Genomic DNA, 16,631 nt, shown 5'->3' with positions numbered 1-16,631 from the left:
TTTTACTTAAAACCATTTCAGCTTAAAATTTCTGTCAGTTGTCCTCTGTTTTTCTAGCACTTCATTTCCAGTAAATCACTTGCACTTACACTTTATTTAATCACTGATTTTCTTCTCACTTTATAAACACGTTGTAATAAATCTTTCGTAAGTTATTTTAGTGACTCTGCTTACTCTTCTCTTACTTTAGAACTATTTCTTTCTTGCCTGAATGTTATTATATTCTATTGCTGAGGTACTGAGGAGTACAGCTCTTGTTTTAATTATGTACTACTGTCTGTGGTGACTATAGGCTGCTGCTGATTGGATGATAAAGTTTGTTTGTTGTATGTTGTACCTTTATGCTGCTTGTGGTATGATGTGTACGGCATACTAAGAAGCTTGGTTAGTGATTGATTATGTGGCCTTTACCACTAAATTATTTTAAAAAGTTGTTTGGGTTCCTTTCTGTTAGCATATGTTACCTGTATGATTACTCGTGAGTAACATACAGTTTCTCTGTTGTACATGGCAGCTATTATTGATTAGATTGTAAAGAAATGGTGTATAGTCATTTCTGGTCAAATTTTCAGTAATTTTCTATTATTACTCCTGATAATACATTTACATTCATGCTGTGCTACCCACTTAATCTCCTCCTCCTCCTCCTCCATCCGCATCCCCCCCCCCCCCCCCCCGCTTCTCCCCCTATAAGAACACTCCCACTCTACATGTCTGTGGGTGTACACTTTTCATGCTTTGAAAAAGGACAATTTGTGGTTTAATGTCTGTTTTACATGGGGCATATTATGAAAAAGTTGTTTTATCTAAGTGGAATTTGTTAAGTTCAGTGTGATAAAAATTTTTATGCTTGTAAATGGTCGGAAGTGATGAGGATTTTAATCTCTTTTTGTTTTCCTTTAATATTAATGTCGCTGTTCACAATTAATGATTTTTACGTACCAACATACAACATTGTAATACACGCCGTATATTACTGGTCAGTGGTATTAGTTATTTGACTCTTTTTGGTAAAGATTTTAAAAAAGTATGAATTTTATTATGGACCTGTATGATTATTGTATGAATTGTTGTGTTACTGATGGATGGAGAAGATTTTAATAAATAAAAAGGTTTCCTGTATCCTGACAGGGCGCCCCCTTCCTGCAGTTTCGTTACGACAGAGGGAGGAGTAAACTGCCAGTTATCTGCAAGCACTGTGAATGTACATTACAAATTTTTTGACATCTTCGGAAATGCCATTTCTGACTTTGTTATGTAAGTTTAAAATGATATAATTACTATTAAAAACAGTCTTGATCACAATTTATTTTATAAGGTGACCGGTTTCGACCACTGCTGTGGTCATCTTCAGACCTTTGTTATGTAAGTTTAAAATGATATAATTACTATTAAAAACAGTCTTGATCACAATTTATTTTATAAGGTGACCGGTTTCGACCACTGCTGTGGTCATCTTCAGACCATTGAGTCTGAAGATGACCACAGCAGTAGTCGAAACCGGTCACCTTATAAAATAAATTGTGATCAAGACTGTTTTTAATAGTAATTATTTACAATTTTATTGATCACTGCTGTTCCCATAATGCATTCAAAAGTAATTAAAATGATATGTTCTGTATCTTTGGTATATACTTAAGCATTCAGTAATTACTGTATTATGCATGAGTGTAAATATGATTTCTGCCCTGTAGGTTAATTTGAAAATGGGTCTTGGCCTGAATCTAGTCACTGAATGAAAAATAAAATATTTAAGATGAGGGATATCATGTTTGGTAGCGTGTTCAGCAACAGGGTGGTCCACTTGTTACTTGGCCACAGTTTGTCGGTGGCCATTCATGAGGACAGACAGCTTGTTGGTTGTCATGCCTACATAGAATGCAGCACAGAGGTAACAGCTTAGCTTGTAAATCACATGACTGGTTTCACAGGTAGCCCTGCCTTTGATGGGATAGGTGATGTTAGTGGCCGGACTGAAATAGGTGGTGGTGTATATGTGCGGATGGATATGTGTGTCTGTTTTGCTAGTGTATACCTGTCCTTTTTTTCCCCCTAAGGTAAGTCTTTCCGCTCCCGGGATTGGAATGACTCCTTACCCTCTCCCTTAAAACCCACATCCTTTCGTCTTTCCCTCTCATTCCCTCTTTCCTGATGAGGCAACAGTTTGTTGCGAAAGCTTGAATTTCGTGTGTATCACTTTCGTTCGGTAAGTCACATCATCTGTGTTTTTAGATATATTTTTCCCATGTGGAATATTTCCCTCTATTATATTTAATTATATAAACCGTTAGTCTTCCACTGAGGCACTATTCTCTACTCTTTAGTGAAGTATACAATGCAATGAACATTTGCAACAAATTGAAACTGAGTGTCCCTGAAGCTGCAGCTGAGTCAAACACTCCGCTGTATACATTTTCCCAGAGGTGCTAGTGCTGCAGCATAGCACAAGACTTTCTAAGAAAGTGCAACATGCAAGTCAAAGTTTTGAGTCAATTTGTGACATGTACATGGATATTGCAATTAGTAGTGCAGTGCTCAGAAAAGGTAGGGATACAGACTGTAGCCCCAGCTTGGCAAACAATTTTAACTTGTGACAAATGTCAAGTCTTCCATTTTTTGCAGGAAGCATGTAATTACTTGAGGTTATGGTAGAAGCAAGTCTTGCACATAACTAAGAGAAATGTATGCTACTAATCTATGGTTAAAAAAATTTGCAAAATAGACATAGAGGAAGGACTGACTCACTTGATTACAGTTTCAGGACTGGTACAGTCTTCAAATCTGATGGTGTAACCCACCTCCTGACCAAGTCGACATCCAAATTCTTCAGCAACTCTCTTTGCAACAGACATAGCAGCGACTCTCCTGGGCTGTGTACAGCCAATTTTCCCTCTGCTTGTGAAACCAGCTTCAGCTAAATACTGGGTAATCTGGGTTGTTTTTCCTGATCCAGTCTCACCTATTACAATAAGAATTTGGTTTTCTGTCACAGCCTGCAAGCAAAAATAAACAAACAGTACTGCATGTCTTGCAAATCAGTAGTCATTTACAAAGATCACATATAGCTCCCAAGAGGATGTTATAGACTGGCCCTTTTCAATTTTCTTCCTACTTATAGGACTTAAAGGTCAGTGCCCGAACATCAGTTTCCAAAAACAATATTTACAAAGGTCACATATAGCTTCCAAGAGGCTCTTATAGATTGGCCCTCTTCAGTTTTCTTTATACTTATAAGATTTGGAGGTCAGTGCCTGGACATCATTTTCCAAAAACAATATGACAACATATTTCTTAAAAATTTAAAATTTGAATTTTAACAGTATCATTCATAACTAACTGTGTAGCATTCTAGTCTTCATATTCCAAGGATATATGTTTGATTCTTTGCTAGAAGCAACCGTTTTATTTTATTTCTACGTTTATTATCAAACTGAAATGTTAATAACAAATACTGAATTATACCTGTTTAACAAAAATTTAAAAACCATGATCAAATTTCACGTAATTATTATTCATCATCATCATCATTTAAGACTGATTATGCCTTTCAGCGTTCAGTCTGGAGCATAATCCCCCTTATAAGATTCCTCCATGATCCCCTATTCAGTGCTAACATTGGTGCCTCTTCTGGTGTTAAGCCTATTACTTCAAAATCATTCTTAACCGAATCCAGGTACCTTCTCCTTGGTCTGCCCCAACTCCTCCTACCCTCTACTGCTGAACCCATTAGTCCCTTGGGTAACCTTGCTTCTCCCATGCGTGTAACATGACCCCACCATCTAAGCCTGTTCGCCCTGACTGCTACATCTACAGAGTTCATTCCCAGTTTTTCTTTGATTTCCTCATTGTGGACACCCTCCTGCCATTGTTCCCATCTACTAGTACCTGCAATCATCCTAGCTACTTTCATATCTGTAACCTCAACCTTATTGATAAGGTAACCTGAGTCCACCCAGCTTTCACTCCCATACAACAAAGTTGGTCGAAAGATTGAATGGTGCACATATAACTTAGTCTTGATACTGACTTCCTTCTTGCAGAAGAGAGTAGATCATAGCTGAGCGCTCACTGCATTAGCTTTCCAGTTCTGTCACTATGTTGCCATCCTGTGAGAATATGCATCCTAAATACTTGGAACCGTCCACCTGTTCTAACTTTGTTCCTCCTATTTGGCACTCAATCCGTTTATATCTCTTTCCCACTGACATTACTTTCGTTTTGCAGATGCTAATCTTCGTACCATAGTCCTTACATTTCTGATCTAGCTCTGAAATATTACTTTGCAAACTTTCAATCGAATCTGCCATCACAACTAAGTCATCCGCATATGCGAGACTGCTTATTTTGTGTTCACATATCTTAATCTCACCCAGCCAGTCTATTGTTTTCAACATATGATCCATAAATAATATGAACAACAGTGGAGACAGGTTGCAGCCTTGTCTTACCCCTGAAACTACTCTGAACCATGAACTGAATTTATCGTCAACTCTAACTGCTGCCTGACTATCCATGTAAAGACCTTTAATTGCTTGCAAAAGTTTGCCTCCTATTCCATAATCTCGTAGAACAGACAATAACTTCCTCCTAGGAACCCGTCATATGCCTTTTCTAGATCTATAAAGCATAGATACAATTCCCTGTTCCACTCATAACACTTCTCCATTATTTGCCGTAAGCTAAAGATCTGGTCCTGACAACCTCTAAGAGGCCTAAACCCACACTGATTTTCATCCAATTGGTCCTCAACTAATACTCGCACTTTCCTTTCAACAATACCTCAGAAGATTTTACCCACAACGCTGATTAAAGAGATACCTCTGTAGTTGTTACAATCTTTTCTGTTTCCATGTTTAAAGATTGGTGTGATTACTGCTTTTGTCCAGTCTGATGGAACCTGTCCCAACTCCCAGGTCATTTCAATTATCCTGTGTAGCCATTTAAGACCTGACACTCCACTGTATTTGATGAGTTCCAACTTAATTTCATCCACCCCAGCTGCTTTATTGCACTGCAGTCTATTGACCATTTTCTGCACTTCCTCAAATGTGATCCTATTTCCATCATCATTCCTATCCCATTGTACATCGAAATCTGAAACATTACTGATCGTATTTTCACCTACATTGAGCAACTCTTCAAAATATTCCCTGCATCTGCCCAAGGAATCCACAGGATTCACCAGCAGTTTTCCTGACCTGTCCAAAATACTTGTCATTTCCTTCTTACCTCCCTTTCGAAGGCTGATAATTACACTCCAGAATGGTTTTCCAGCAGCTTGACCCAAAGTCTCCACCCTGTTTCCAAAGTCTTCCCAAGATTTCTTCTTGGATGCTGCAATTATCTGTTTGGCTTTGTTTCTTTCTTCATCATAACTTTCTCTGTCTACCTGAGTTCTAGTATGTAGCCATTTTTGATACGCCTTCTTTTTCCTTTTACAGGCTGCCTTGACTGTGTCATTCCACCAAGCTGTTTGCTTCATCCTACCTTTACAGACTACTGTTCCAAGACATTCTTTAGCCACTTCTAGTACTGTGTCCCTTTACCTTGTCCATTCCTTTTCCAATGACTGTAATTGACTACATTCAACTAACTGGTACTTTTCTGAGATCACTGTTGTGTACTTGTGCCTGATTTCCTTATCCTGAAGTTTCTCCACTCTTATCCTCCTACATATGGATCCGACCTCCTGCACTTTCGGCCTCACAATACCAATTTCACTGCAGATAAAATAATGATCAGTGTCATCAAAGAATCCCCTGAATACACGTGTGTCCCTCACAGCCTTCCTGAATTCCTGATCTGTTATTATATAGTCAATGACAGATCTGGTTCCCCTGCCTTCCCAAGTATACCGGTGAATGTTCTTATGTTTAAAAAAGTAGTTTGTGATTACTAAGCCCATACTGGCACAGAAATCCAAGAGCAGTTTCCCGTTCCTGTTGGCCTCCGTATCCTCTCCAAATTTACCCATAACCTTTTCATACCCTTCTGTTTGATTTCCAATCCTGGCATTAAAATCACCCATGAGCAGAACACTGTCCTTGTCTTTTACTCTAACAACTACATCACTGAGTGCATCATAAAAACTATCCATCTTATCTTGATCTGTCCCTTCACAATGCGAATATACTGACACAATCCTAATTTTCTTGCTAGACACTGTCAAATCTATCCACATCAGTTGTTTGTTTACATACCTTATTGCAACTTCGCTGGGTTCCATTTCTTTCCTGATGTAAAGCCCTACACCCCATTGTGCTATTCCTGCTTAGACTCCTGACAGGTAGACCTTGTATTCTCCCACTTCCTCTTCTTTCTCACCCCTTATCCGAACGTCACTAACAGCTAAAATGTCCAGCCCCATCTTACTTGCAGCCTCTGCCAGCTCTACCTTCTTCCCAGAGTAGCCCCCATTGATATTAATAGCTCCTCATCTCATTGCCATTTGTTTGCCAAGTCGTATCTTAGGAGTCCCTGGTTTGTCAGTTAGAGGTGGGACTCCGAGTCATCTCCAAAGGTCCCAGGCATTTTGCTCTGATTGTTGCCAGCATCATATTTAAAGTACCAGGGAAGCAGGTTGCTAGCCTTACTTGCCCCGAGTCCCATTGAGTTTTACCCCTAATGGTTGAGGGACTAACCGGTGGATTTGGTAGTCTTTGCCATATGAGCACAAAGGTGACCACGACTCAGAATATGTCCGAAATGCCCAGCCTTATTCCAAAGTAACTGGTATCCCTACTGTCGGGACCACTTACTTGGCCACTCATACGTTACCCGTGGTTCATGAACTAGGACATGACAACAGGAACCCATTATTTTAATTTGAAAAATATAGAATGCAAATAAAAGAAAAATAATTTTTATTTTGAGAATTAAACATACAACTTCACAATTTGAAGGCTATAACACTACAAATTTAGCTAAAGACTATTCTGTTAAAATACTAGCACTGCTTTATACTTTACAGTGCATGGATTTTTCGAGTGTTTTTGAGAAGTGTGTCCTGTTTTGAAAACTGATGTCTGGGTACTTAACTTCAAATAAATCCTATATGTACGAAGAAGGACGAAGAGGGGAGAGCAGTCCATGAGGTCAGGTAACAAATCACTGTCTCTAGAGGGCAGTAAATGGGGTGTGCCACAAGGCAGCCTTTCCACTCTTTTCACTTAGATTTCAAAAGTTGTAGATCATCTCTTACACTTCTCAGTTCTCTGAACATTCAATTAGGAATGGAATTAAACATTTATTGTAAACATTTATTGATGTATGTACCGCATTCTGTGTCATAAATGTCACATGATGTATTTAGCTGCACTGGCATGAATTTGAGACAAGTGCAGTGCCCTGACAAGTGCAGTGCCCTGTTTACAAAATTATGACAAACAAAGTAATGAGCATGTTTTTGGCATCGGGCTAGAATGATGTACTAATAAATTTTAGTTTTTTATGAAAGCTTACAGATTCTGTGGAAGTATGATTTTGATGTTTGACATGTTTGTAGTGATTGTGAAACATAAAATAAAGAAGTTAATTGCACCTTCCAAAAAATCATTTAGAAAATGTAGTGATCCTTTATGTAAGTCAACAATAGCTGATCAAGTAATGAACTTTGAAGGGTCATCAAGCTCCAAGCTGTCCCAGTCTTTAAGTTTTATTATTGAAGCCTACAATGTTAAGGTCATACCATTATAGTACTGGAAATGGGAATCTGAATTTCAATAATAAAATCCTTTCCTAGGCCCTGACAGAACTTCAAGAAGCCTTGCTGGACTAATTTTACATCTGATCATGATAAATACCTTGGATGGATACCCCATCCCCTGAGAAAAGAAACAGCAAGCAATTTGTACAAGCTGGACAGTGGAAATTCTGAAGTTGCAGATGACCTATTCTACATGTTAGAATGATGCACAAAGATAAAATGAGCTGAATTGTCTGAGAACACAGACTTCAAGAACTCCAGCAGAAATGCATGGACCCTATTAATGAAGCAGGGAGCCAGTTAACAAATATCTCGTGTAGAACAAGGAGTGATTGCAAATCAAGTATAAACCCTTATAACACCACTAGAAAAAGTTCCAAAGGACTAAGCTCCTACAAGGGATATTAAACAAGTACTTAAACACTTAAAAAATTGCAAGAAAACACAATGCAACATCTGTAACACTCCACATCTACATCTACGTGGATACTCCGCAAACCACATCTTAAGTGCCTGGCAGAGGTTTCATCAAACCATCTTCACAATAATTCTCTTTACTCCAATCTCAAACAGTGCACAGAAAAAAATGAACACCTATATCTTTCTGTGCGAGCTCTGATTTCCCTTATTTTATTACGATGATCCAATCTCCCTGTTTAGGTTGGTGTCAACTAAATATTTTTTCATTTGGAGGAGAAAGCTGGCGATTGTAATTTTGTGAGAAGATTCCGGTGCAATGAAAAACATCTTTGTTTTAATTATGTCCACCCCAAATCTTGTATAATGTCAGTGACACATTCTCTGCTATTTAGTGATAATACAAAACTTGCTGCTCTTCTTTTTACTTTCTCGATGTACTCCACTAATCCTATGTGGTATGGATCCCATACTACACAGCAGTACTCCAAAAGAGGATGGACATGCATAGTGTAGGCAGTCTCTTTAATGGATCTGTTACATTTTCTAAGTGTTCTGCCAATAAAACACAGTCTTTGGTTTGCCTTCCCCACAACATTTTCAGTGTGTTCTTTCCAATTTAAGTTGTTCATAACTGTAAGTCCTAGATATTTAGTTGAATTTATAGCCTTTAGATTTGACTGATTTACTACATAATGAAGTTTAACAGATTCCTTTTAGCACTCATATTGATGACCTCTCACTTTTTATTATTTAGGGTCAACTGCCAGTTTCTGCAGAGATATCTTTTCTAAATTGTTTTGCAATTTGTTTAAATCTTCTGATAACTTTAATAGACAATAAATGATAGTATCATCTGCAAACCACCTAAGATGGATGCTCAGATCGTCTCCTAAATAATTTATATAGATAATGAACAGCAGATGGCCTTTAACACTACTCTGAGGAACACCAGAAATCACTTCTGTTTTGCTTGATGACTTTCCGTCAATTACTATGAACTGTGACCTATTTGACAGGAAATCACGAATTCAGTCACATAACTGAGAGGATATTCCATAAGCATGCAATTTCACTACATGTTGCTCGTGTGGCACAGTATCAAAAGCCTTCTGGAAATCTAGAAACACGAAATCAATCTGAAATCTTTTGTCAATAGCACTCTACACTTCGTGTTGTTGTCTTCATTCCAGAGACTGGTTTGATGCATCTCTCCATACTACTCTATCCTGTGCAAGCTTCTTCATTTCCATGTAACTACTGCACCCTACATCCTTCTAAATCTGCTTAGTGTATTCATCTCTCGGTCTCCATCTACAATTTTTATCCTCCACACTGCCCTCCAATACTAAATTGGTGATCCCTTGATGCTTCAGAACATGTCCTATCAACCTAACCCTTCTTCTAGACAAGTTGTGTCACGAATTCCTCTTCTCCCCAATTCTACTCAGTACCTCCCCATTAGTTACATGATCTACCCATCTCATCTTCAGCATTCTTCTGTAGCACCACATTTCGAAAGCTTAAAAGACTTCCTGACACTTAAATCTGTACTTAATGTTAACACATTTCTCTTTTTTAGAAACACTTTTCTTGCCATTGTCAGTCTACATTTCATATCCTCCCTACTTCGACCATCATCAATTATTTTGCTCCTCAAATAGCAAAACTCATCTACTACTTTAATTGTCTCATTTCCTAATCTAATTCCCTCAGCATCACCCGATTTAATTACACTACATTCCATTATCCTCATTTTGCTTTTGTTGATGTTCACCTAATAGCCTCCTTTCAAGACATTGTCCATTCCATTCAGATGCTCTTCCAGGTCATTAGCTGTCTCCGACAGAATTACAATGGCATTAGCAAAACTCAAAGCTTTTATTTCTTCTCCATGGATTTTAATTCCTACTCCAAATTTTTCTTTTGTTTCCTTTACTGGTTGCTCAATGTATAGATTGAATAACATTGTGGATAAGCTACAACCCTGTCTCACTCCCTTCCCAACCACTGCTTCCCCTTCATGCCCCTCGACTCTTATAACTCACATTAATGATATGGGCCTGCAATTTAGTGGATTAGTCCTGCTACCTTTCTTGAATATCGATGTGACTTGTGCAACTTTTCAGTCCTTGGGTATGAATCTTTTGTCAAGCAAGCGGTTGTATACGATTGTTCAGTAGGGAGTTATTGCAGAGGCATATCCTGAAAGGAAACTTATTGGTACACAGTCTGGACCAGAAGACTTGCTTTTATTAAGTGATTTAAGATGCTTCACTACTCCAAGCATATCTACTTCTAAGTTACTCACATTGGCAGCTGTTCTTGATTCTAATTCTGGGATACATACTTTGTATTCTTTGGTGAAGGAATTTCGGAAGGATGTGTCAAAAAATTCTGCTTTGGCAGCACTGTTGTCAATAGTATTTCCGTTGCTGCTGCGCAGAGAAGGCACTGAATGTGTCTTGCCGCTACCACACTTTCCATACAACCAGAATCCCTTTGGCTTTTCTGCCAGATTTCAAGACAAAGTTTCATTGTTGAAGCTATTACAAGCATCTCGCATTGAAGTCCATGCTAAATTTTGAGGTTCTGTAAAAGATCACCAATTCTGGAGATTTTGCATTTATTTATTTATTTATTTTTTCCCCTGCAACAGTGTTCTGACCCATTTTGTGTACCACGGGAGATCAGCTCCATCGTTTCTTAATTTATTTGGTATAAATCTGTCAATAACTGTCAATTCTATTTCTTAGAATTCAAGCCAGATATGGTCTACATTTACATTGTTAATTGGGAAGGAGTGGAGATTGTCCCTCAGGAAGATATCACTTGAATTTTTGTCAGCTTTTTTGAATAGATATATTTTTTGTTTGTTTTTGGAGGATTTGGCAATTACAGTTTTCACTCTTGCTACAACCACCCTGTGATCACTAGTCACTGTATCCATTTTGATGCTCATCATTAGCTCAGGATTATTCATTGCTAAGAGGTCAAGTGTGTTTTCACAACTGTTTAATGTTTGTATGGGTTCATGAACTAACTGTTCAAAATAATTTTCAGAGAATGCATTTAGCACAATTTTGAGTGGTTTTTTATGTGTACCTCTGGCTTTAAATATGTATTTTCACCAACACATCGAGAGTAAATTAAAGTCACCACCAACTGTAATGATTTGAGTCGCATACGTTTTTGAAATTAAAATCAAATTTTCTTTGAACCTTTTACTAACTGCATCATCTGAGCTGGGAGGTTGGTAAAAGGACCCAATTATTATTTTACTCCGGCTGCCAAGAACGACCTCTGCCCATAATAACTAACAGGAACTATCTGCTGCAATTTCTCTACAAGACAAACTGCTTCTAATGCAACAAATACGCCATCACCCACTGTGTTCACCCTATCCTTTCGGAACACAGTTTAAAGAAAGAAGCAAATCTCCTGGCTTTGATGAAATCTACAATGTATTCCTTACCAGCCTCAGTAAAAGTGCCAATAAAAGGTCAGCCAGTTCCTGCTCTGATGTTTTGGAATCAAGTTATCTTCCAAAGCTCACCAGAAAGCAAAAGTGATGGCCATCCTAAAGCCTGGGGAAACAAAAGACAAAACTGAGAGCTTATGAACTGCAGCCATCCTAAGTTTCTGTTACGAACTACTGGAGAGCTTGATTCTTAACACAATAATGCAGGTTACTAACGGAAGCATTCCAATCAAACAAGCGGGATTTAGACAAGACCAAAACTGCACAGATCAGGTTCTCTGCCTATCAAAATATACTGCAGTTGGTTTCCAGGAACAACAAAAATATCAGCCATGTTTATAGGCATCACTGCCACCTATGATATCATTTGGACAGAAAGAGTGCTATGCAAATTTCTTCATGTAGAACAATAGCCAAGCTCCTGAACAACTTGGTGGCAAATCCTTCCAAATAGTTCTGGGCCAAAATAAAGGCTCACAGAAAATTCTGAATAACGGGCTGCCTCAAGGACTTGGTACTGGACCCCATTCTCTTCAACCTATGCAGAGCTGACATTGTGGAAACATTTTCTACAAAATTTGCATATGCGGATGGCATAGCAATTACAACAAGGCATAACTCAATAGAAGTGACTGAACAAGCATTATAAAATGACCTAGCAAGCCTTGAAGAATACAACATAAAATGGAAAACAATCCCAAATGTAACAAGATGGAATGTTCATGTTTCCATCTGAATTAATTAAATGGTTAATCCCAAACTGCAAATAAACTTTATGGCTCTCAAATCAAATACAATATTGCCCAAATTGTCTAGGTAGTACACTGGAAATGACTCCCATCAACAAACAGCACTTTCAGTACAGCTATAAAGACTGCCTCAAGAAATGATATAATACTGAAGCTGACAACCAACAAGCTATCTGTCTGCATGAATGACCACCGACAAACTGTCACCAAGAAACAAGTGGACTACACTGTTGCTGAGTACGCTGCCCAACATGCCATCCTTCATTTCAATGACTACTTCACAGCCTGTGCCATATGGATCCTTCCCATCAAAACTATCTTTTCTGAATTGCACAGGTGGCAAATTTCCCTGCAATATATCCTACATTCCCATAACCCTCGTGGCCTCAACTTTTGTTAGTCATTGTCCTCACCCGTCCAGCCCCTTCACTGTTCCCATTCCAGCAGCACACAGCCGTCATACCACCATCGCACCCAGTCTTTTTACTGCTCCTTTCCCACTAACCCCCCCCCCCCTCCTCTGCCATCTGTCTAACCATCCCACTACACATAGCTGCCTTACCCTCTCTCCACTGTCCCAGCCTCCTCCTTACCCCCACCCAGTCACCGCTCCCATCATGCACTGGTGCTGCTGCTCGCAGTGTGGCTTCAGTTGTCAGAGACTGCAGTCCTGTTGCATTTGCATGCATAAGTGTTTCTGTCTGTCGTCTATTTTTGATGAAGGCCTTGTTGGCCAAAAGCTTTACTTGTGACAGTCTTTTTGTTGTGCCTATCTGTGACTCAGCATCTCTACTATGTGGTGAGTAGCTTTCTATATTGGTATGACTACCACCCAGCTGTCCACCAGAATGAACGGTCACCAGCAAATTGTGGCCACGAACAAAGGAGACCACCCTGTGGCATAACATACTCGATTTCAATGGCTGCTTCACTACCCGAGCCGCCTGTATCCTTCCCTCCCCCAACAGCTTTTCTGAACTGCGCAGATGGGAGTTATCCTTACAACACATTCTCCGCTCCTTTACTTATCCCAGGCTCAGCCTTTGGTACCATACTACATCCACCCTCCACCAAACAGTTTCCACCGCTTATGTCCTACCATCTCCTCCCCATTCTTGTTTCCCACCCTGCTTATTTGGCACTCTCTGCCAATGCACCCACATACTTTTCCCTGCTCCTCTCCTTTTTCGCTCCTTCTTTCCCCACCTACCTGTCCACAACCTCTTGATGCTGCACTTGTTGGCATTCTAGTCCCTGCACACTCCACCAGGCAGCATTTGCCTCTCTCCCTACTCATACACTACTATCCCTTCCCCTTCCGAACACCCTCAAGATAGCTGCTTGTATCCCAGATGATAGTTTCATTCTGGCCTGAGATGCTGGAGTTGGCGGTTGTGTGCATGAGGTGTGCTTTGCTTGTGTGTATGAATGGTGTGTGTTTATCTTTGCGAAGGCTGTAGCTGAAAGCTGTATGTAAGTTCCTTTAATTGAGTCTCTCTGAAACTTAACGTGTCTTCTTTATGTTAAGTAGAAATCTGTCTTTTCCAACATGGTGAATGTTGCAGTTTGTAAGCTTTCAGAGCCAGTGGCTCCTTCTTTTGACAGTAGGGTTAAGTCGAAAAACGAGGGGTGAAGAAAAAGGACTGGTGAGGTATATGAAAAGGGGTAGAGTTCGGAAAAGACACACAAACCCTGGGTCAGGGGAGACGTACTGGGCAGGATGTCCCCCTGACCCAGGGTTCTGCGTGACTTTTCTGAACTGTACCCCCTTTCCTAAACTTCACCAGTCCTTTTCCTTCACCCCTCTTCCTTCCTCTTAGAGACCTTCTGCCAGACGAAGAAGCCACTGACTCCGAAAGTTTGCAAACTTTAATATTTTTTATATGTGTTCTCCTGCCAGTGCCTGGTGAGTAGATTTTTTTATGTATCCACTTACATTATATCTTGAAAACTACTGGACAAATCTCCAAGAGGTTTTCACAGATAACTTAAGTGTAGCTTGGGGCAACATATAGGCTTTATTGATTCAAAATCAGAACACAGAAAAGAAAGACATCATAATTTAAAGTTTTGTCTAAAATCGCCTTCTAGTTTAGTAGTCTGGATGTTTAATCATCATGACATATTATACCAAAGAACCAATGGATGGCACTGTCAGTTTCTTTTCAACTCAGTAACAGATGTATTTTCAGAAGATTACATTGGTGAGAGAATTAAGGGCTGCAATATTATCTTTATCAAATGTAGTTAGCCAGGATAAACAGATTTACTGATTGCACTTTGTGTATTAAAATCTTTGAGTATTAAAAACTTTGCTTCTTTTGATATGTTTCATTCACATTCTTCGCTGGGAAAAAAAAGAATTGATTAAGTTTGCTCTTTGATTTGAGTGCCTCCAAATAACATTTTGATTAAATTTTTTTATGAATAAAAAAGCCTACAAAACAGCAGAGTCCATCTGAATACACCAGAGCAACTAAACAACTGAGACTATGTGGTCTCATGAATCCAAAGCAGGTTGTGAGGCGAGACTTGCTGCGGCTTGAGAACATCAGGCTTTAATTCACTGTTTTGGAAATTCCTTCTGAGAGTGAGGCATGAAGTAACTCTGATCAAGAGTGTCATGCATTATCTTGCTCCTCAGAAACCTTCATTCACAAAGGCTTAAATATACTTCACTCCACCGTATCATCATAGAAGCTGAAATTTATTATACGAAGTGGTCTAGGTGAACAAGTTTTTATACGTCATATTCCAGTTATTCGTAACAATTTACCATTTACGTGTGTACAATTCCCGGGGAGCTTATGTTATGCGATTAGTGCAAAAAAAAGCACAATTATAGATGTTGCATGTTGAAAGGCAGCATGGAACTCTAGTGACAGTCACTTTTTGCATGGTCAACTCTGTGTGTTTCTCCCAAGTTTGTGAAGCAGACAAGCTCACTGTACATGCCTCAAATCACACTACTTTAAACATTGTACACAAAGAAGCTTTATAAGTCAAAAATAAATTCCACTCATACGAAGTCTTGGGCACAGCTACAAATAAATACCTGGGCAACGCTGGGTTTCTCAGCTAGTGGATAGTATAAATAAAGCTTGAACAAATGTTCTGTACTGTTCTCTTCAAGAATATCTCAATACCTTTGTAAGTTCATCCTTCAGTTTGTATATAGGTAAACTCTGCCTCTGTTCAAGAAGTGTCATATCAGTTTTTCTACCAAAAGAGCTTTTCTTCCCACCAATGACATGCTTTTTCCATTCAGGTAGATCTTGGTTAGTTAAACCAATTCCACGCATATTTGCTGCTAAACTCCTGCCATCAGCTAATCAATGAAAAAGAGAAAAAAGGACATTAATATCAGACAAAAAATTTAGCATATAAACTGCTTTTCAATAACATTGATATGAAAAGGGTAGGCAAAACAAGAAGACTTTGACAGTCTTTTTGTTGAGCCTATATGTGACTCCTCATCCCTGCTACATGGTGAGCAGCAATCTATCCTTTTCATAACATGGTGGTTATTTCACCCTGGATTTTCCATTGTTTGATTTCAATAACATTATATTCATCAAATAAGATAAGAAATGCAGGATGTCATGTTAAACATATAATAATATAAAATGTAACAACTAGACATGTAACTGAGATATTTATTAGCGGTTTGCTTCTACAAGTATGGTAAATCCAAACATTTTCTGTGTTTGCTTGCGGCAGTTGGTACAACATGCAGATGCACTTAATTGCTTTGTTCACGTAAATGCTTGTCATGAGCCAAGTGGACTTCACAATAGGTATTCTGTGTGCTTTCTCTTGTGGAGCCAAAGTTTGTCACACTGATAAAACATCATGTTGTGATCTTTCAACAAGACAGCCATTATGCCAACTCTGTGAGGGATTCCTTGGTTCATGATTTGGCAGATCAGTGGTTACCCCTCTAAAAGCCCAGACATTACACCACTTGATTTTTTTCTGTGTGGGTTCATCAAGAATAAAGAGTAGCAGATACAAATTTGTAATCTGCGAGATACGCACCATCGCATTTGTGCAGCTATTGCAAATGTTACGCGTGGAAAGCTGCAAAACACTTGGAGAGAAGTGGAATACAGATTATGTCTGTTGCGCCACTAATGGGGTGCATATTGAGGTGTGTTAGGTGTGTATAAAAACATGCTGAGTTACCATACTCGTAGAAACATACTGTTAATAAAAATTTCATTATTGCTCAAGTTATTACATTTTATATTATTGTATTTTAAAACCCGGACAACCTGAA

At 38.9% G+C, this 16,631-nt stretch overlaps 1 protein-coding gene across 1 annotated transcript in view; it reads right to left on the bottom strand.

Moving 5' to 3' along the window:
• The window catches only part of LOC124787934 (ATP-dependent RNA helicase DHX8), a 139,583-nt gene that overhangs the window by 64,662 nt on the left and 58,290 nt on the right, over nt 1–16,631 (bottom strand). Inside the window, exons 10-11 of the mRNA XM_047254924.1 lie at nt 15,499–15,680; nt 2,746–2,993 (exon numbers count right to left, since the gene is read on the bottom strand). Of these exons, the coding sequence (XP_047110880.1) occupies nt 2,746–2,993; nt 15,499–15,680 (430 nt within the window). The remainder of the gene's footprint in view (nt 1–2,745; nt 2,994–15,498; nt 15,681–16,631) is intronic.

The sequence above is a fragment of the Schistocerca piceifrons genome, chromosome 3, assembly GCF_021461385.2.
Source record: "Schistocerca piceifrons isolate TAMUIC-IGC-003096 chromosome 3, iqSchPice1.1, whole genome shotgun sequence".
NCBI lineage: Eukaryota > Metazoa > Arthropoda > Insecta > Orthoptera > Acrididae > Schistocerca > Schistocerca piceifrons.
The sequence above is the reverse complement of the archived record's forward strand: the minus strand, read 5'-3'. Positions and strand labels throughout refer to the sequence as shown.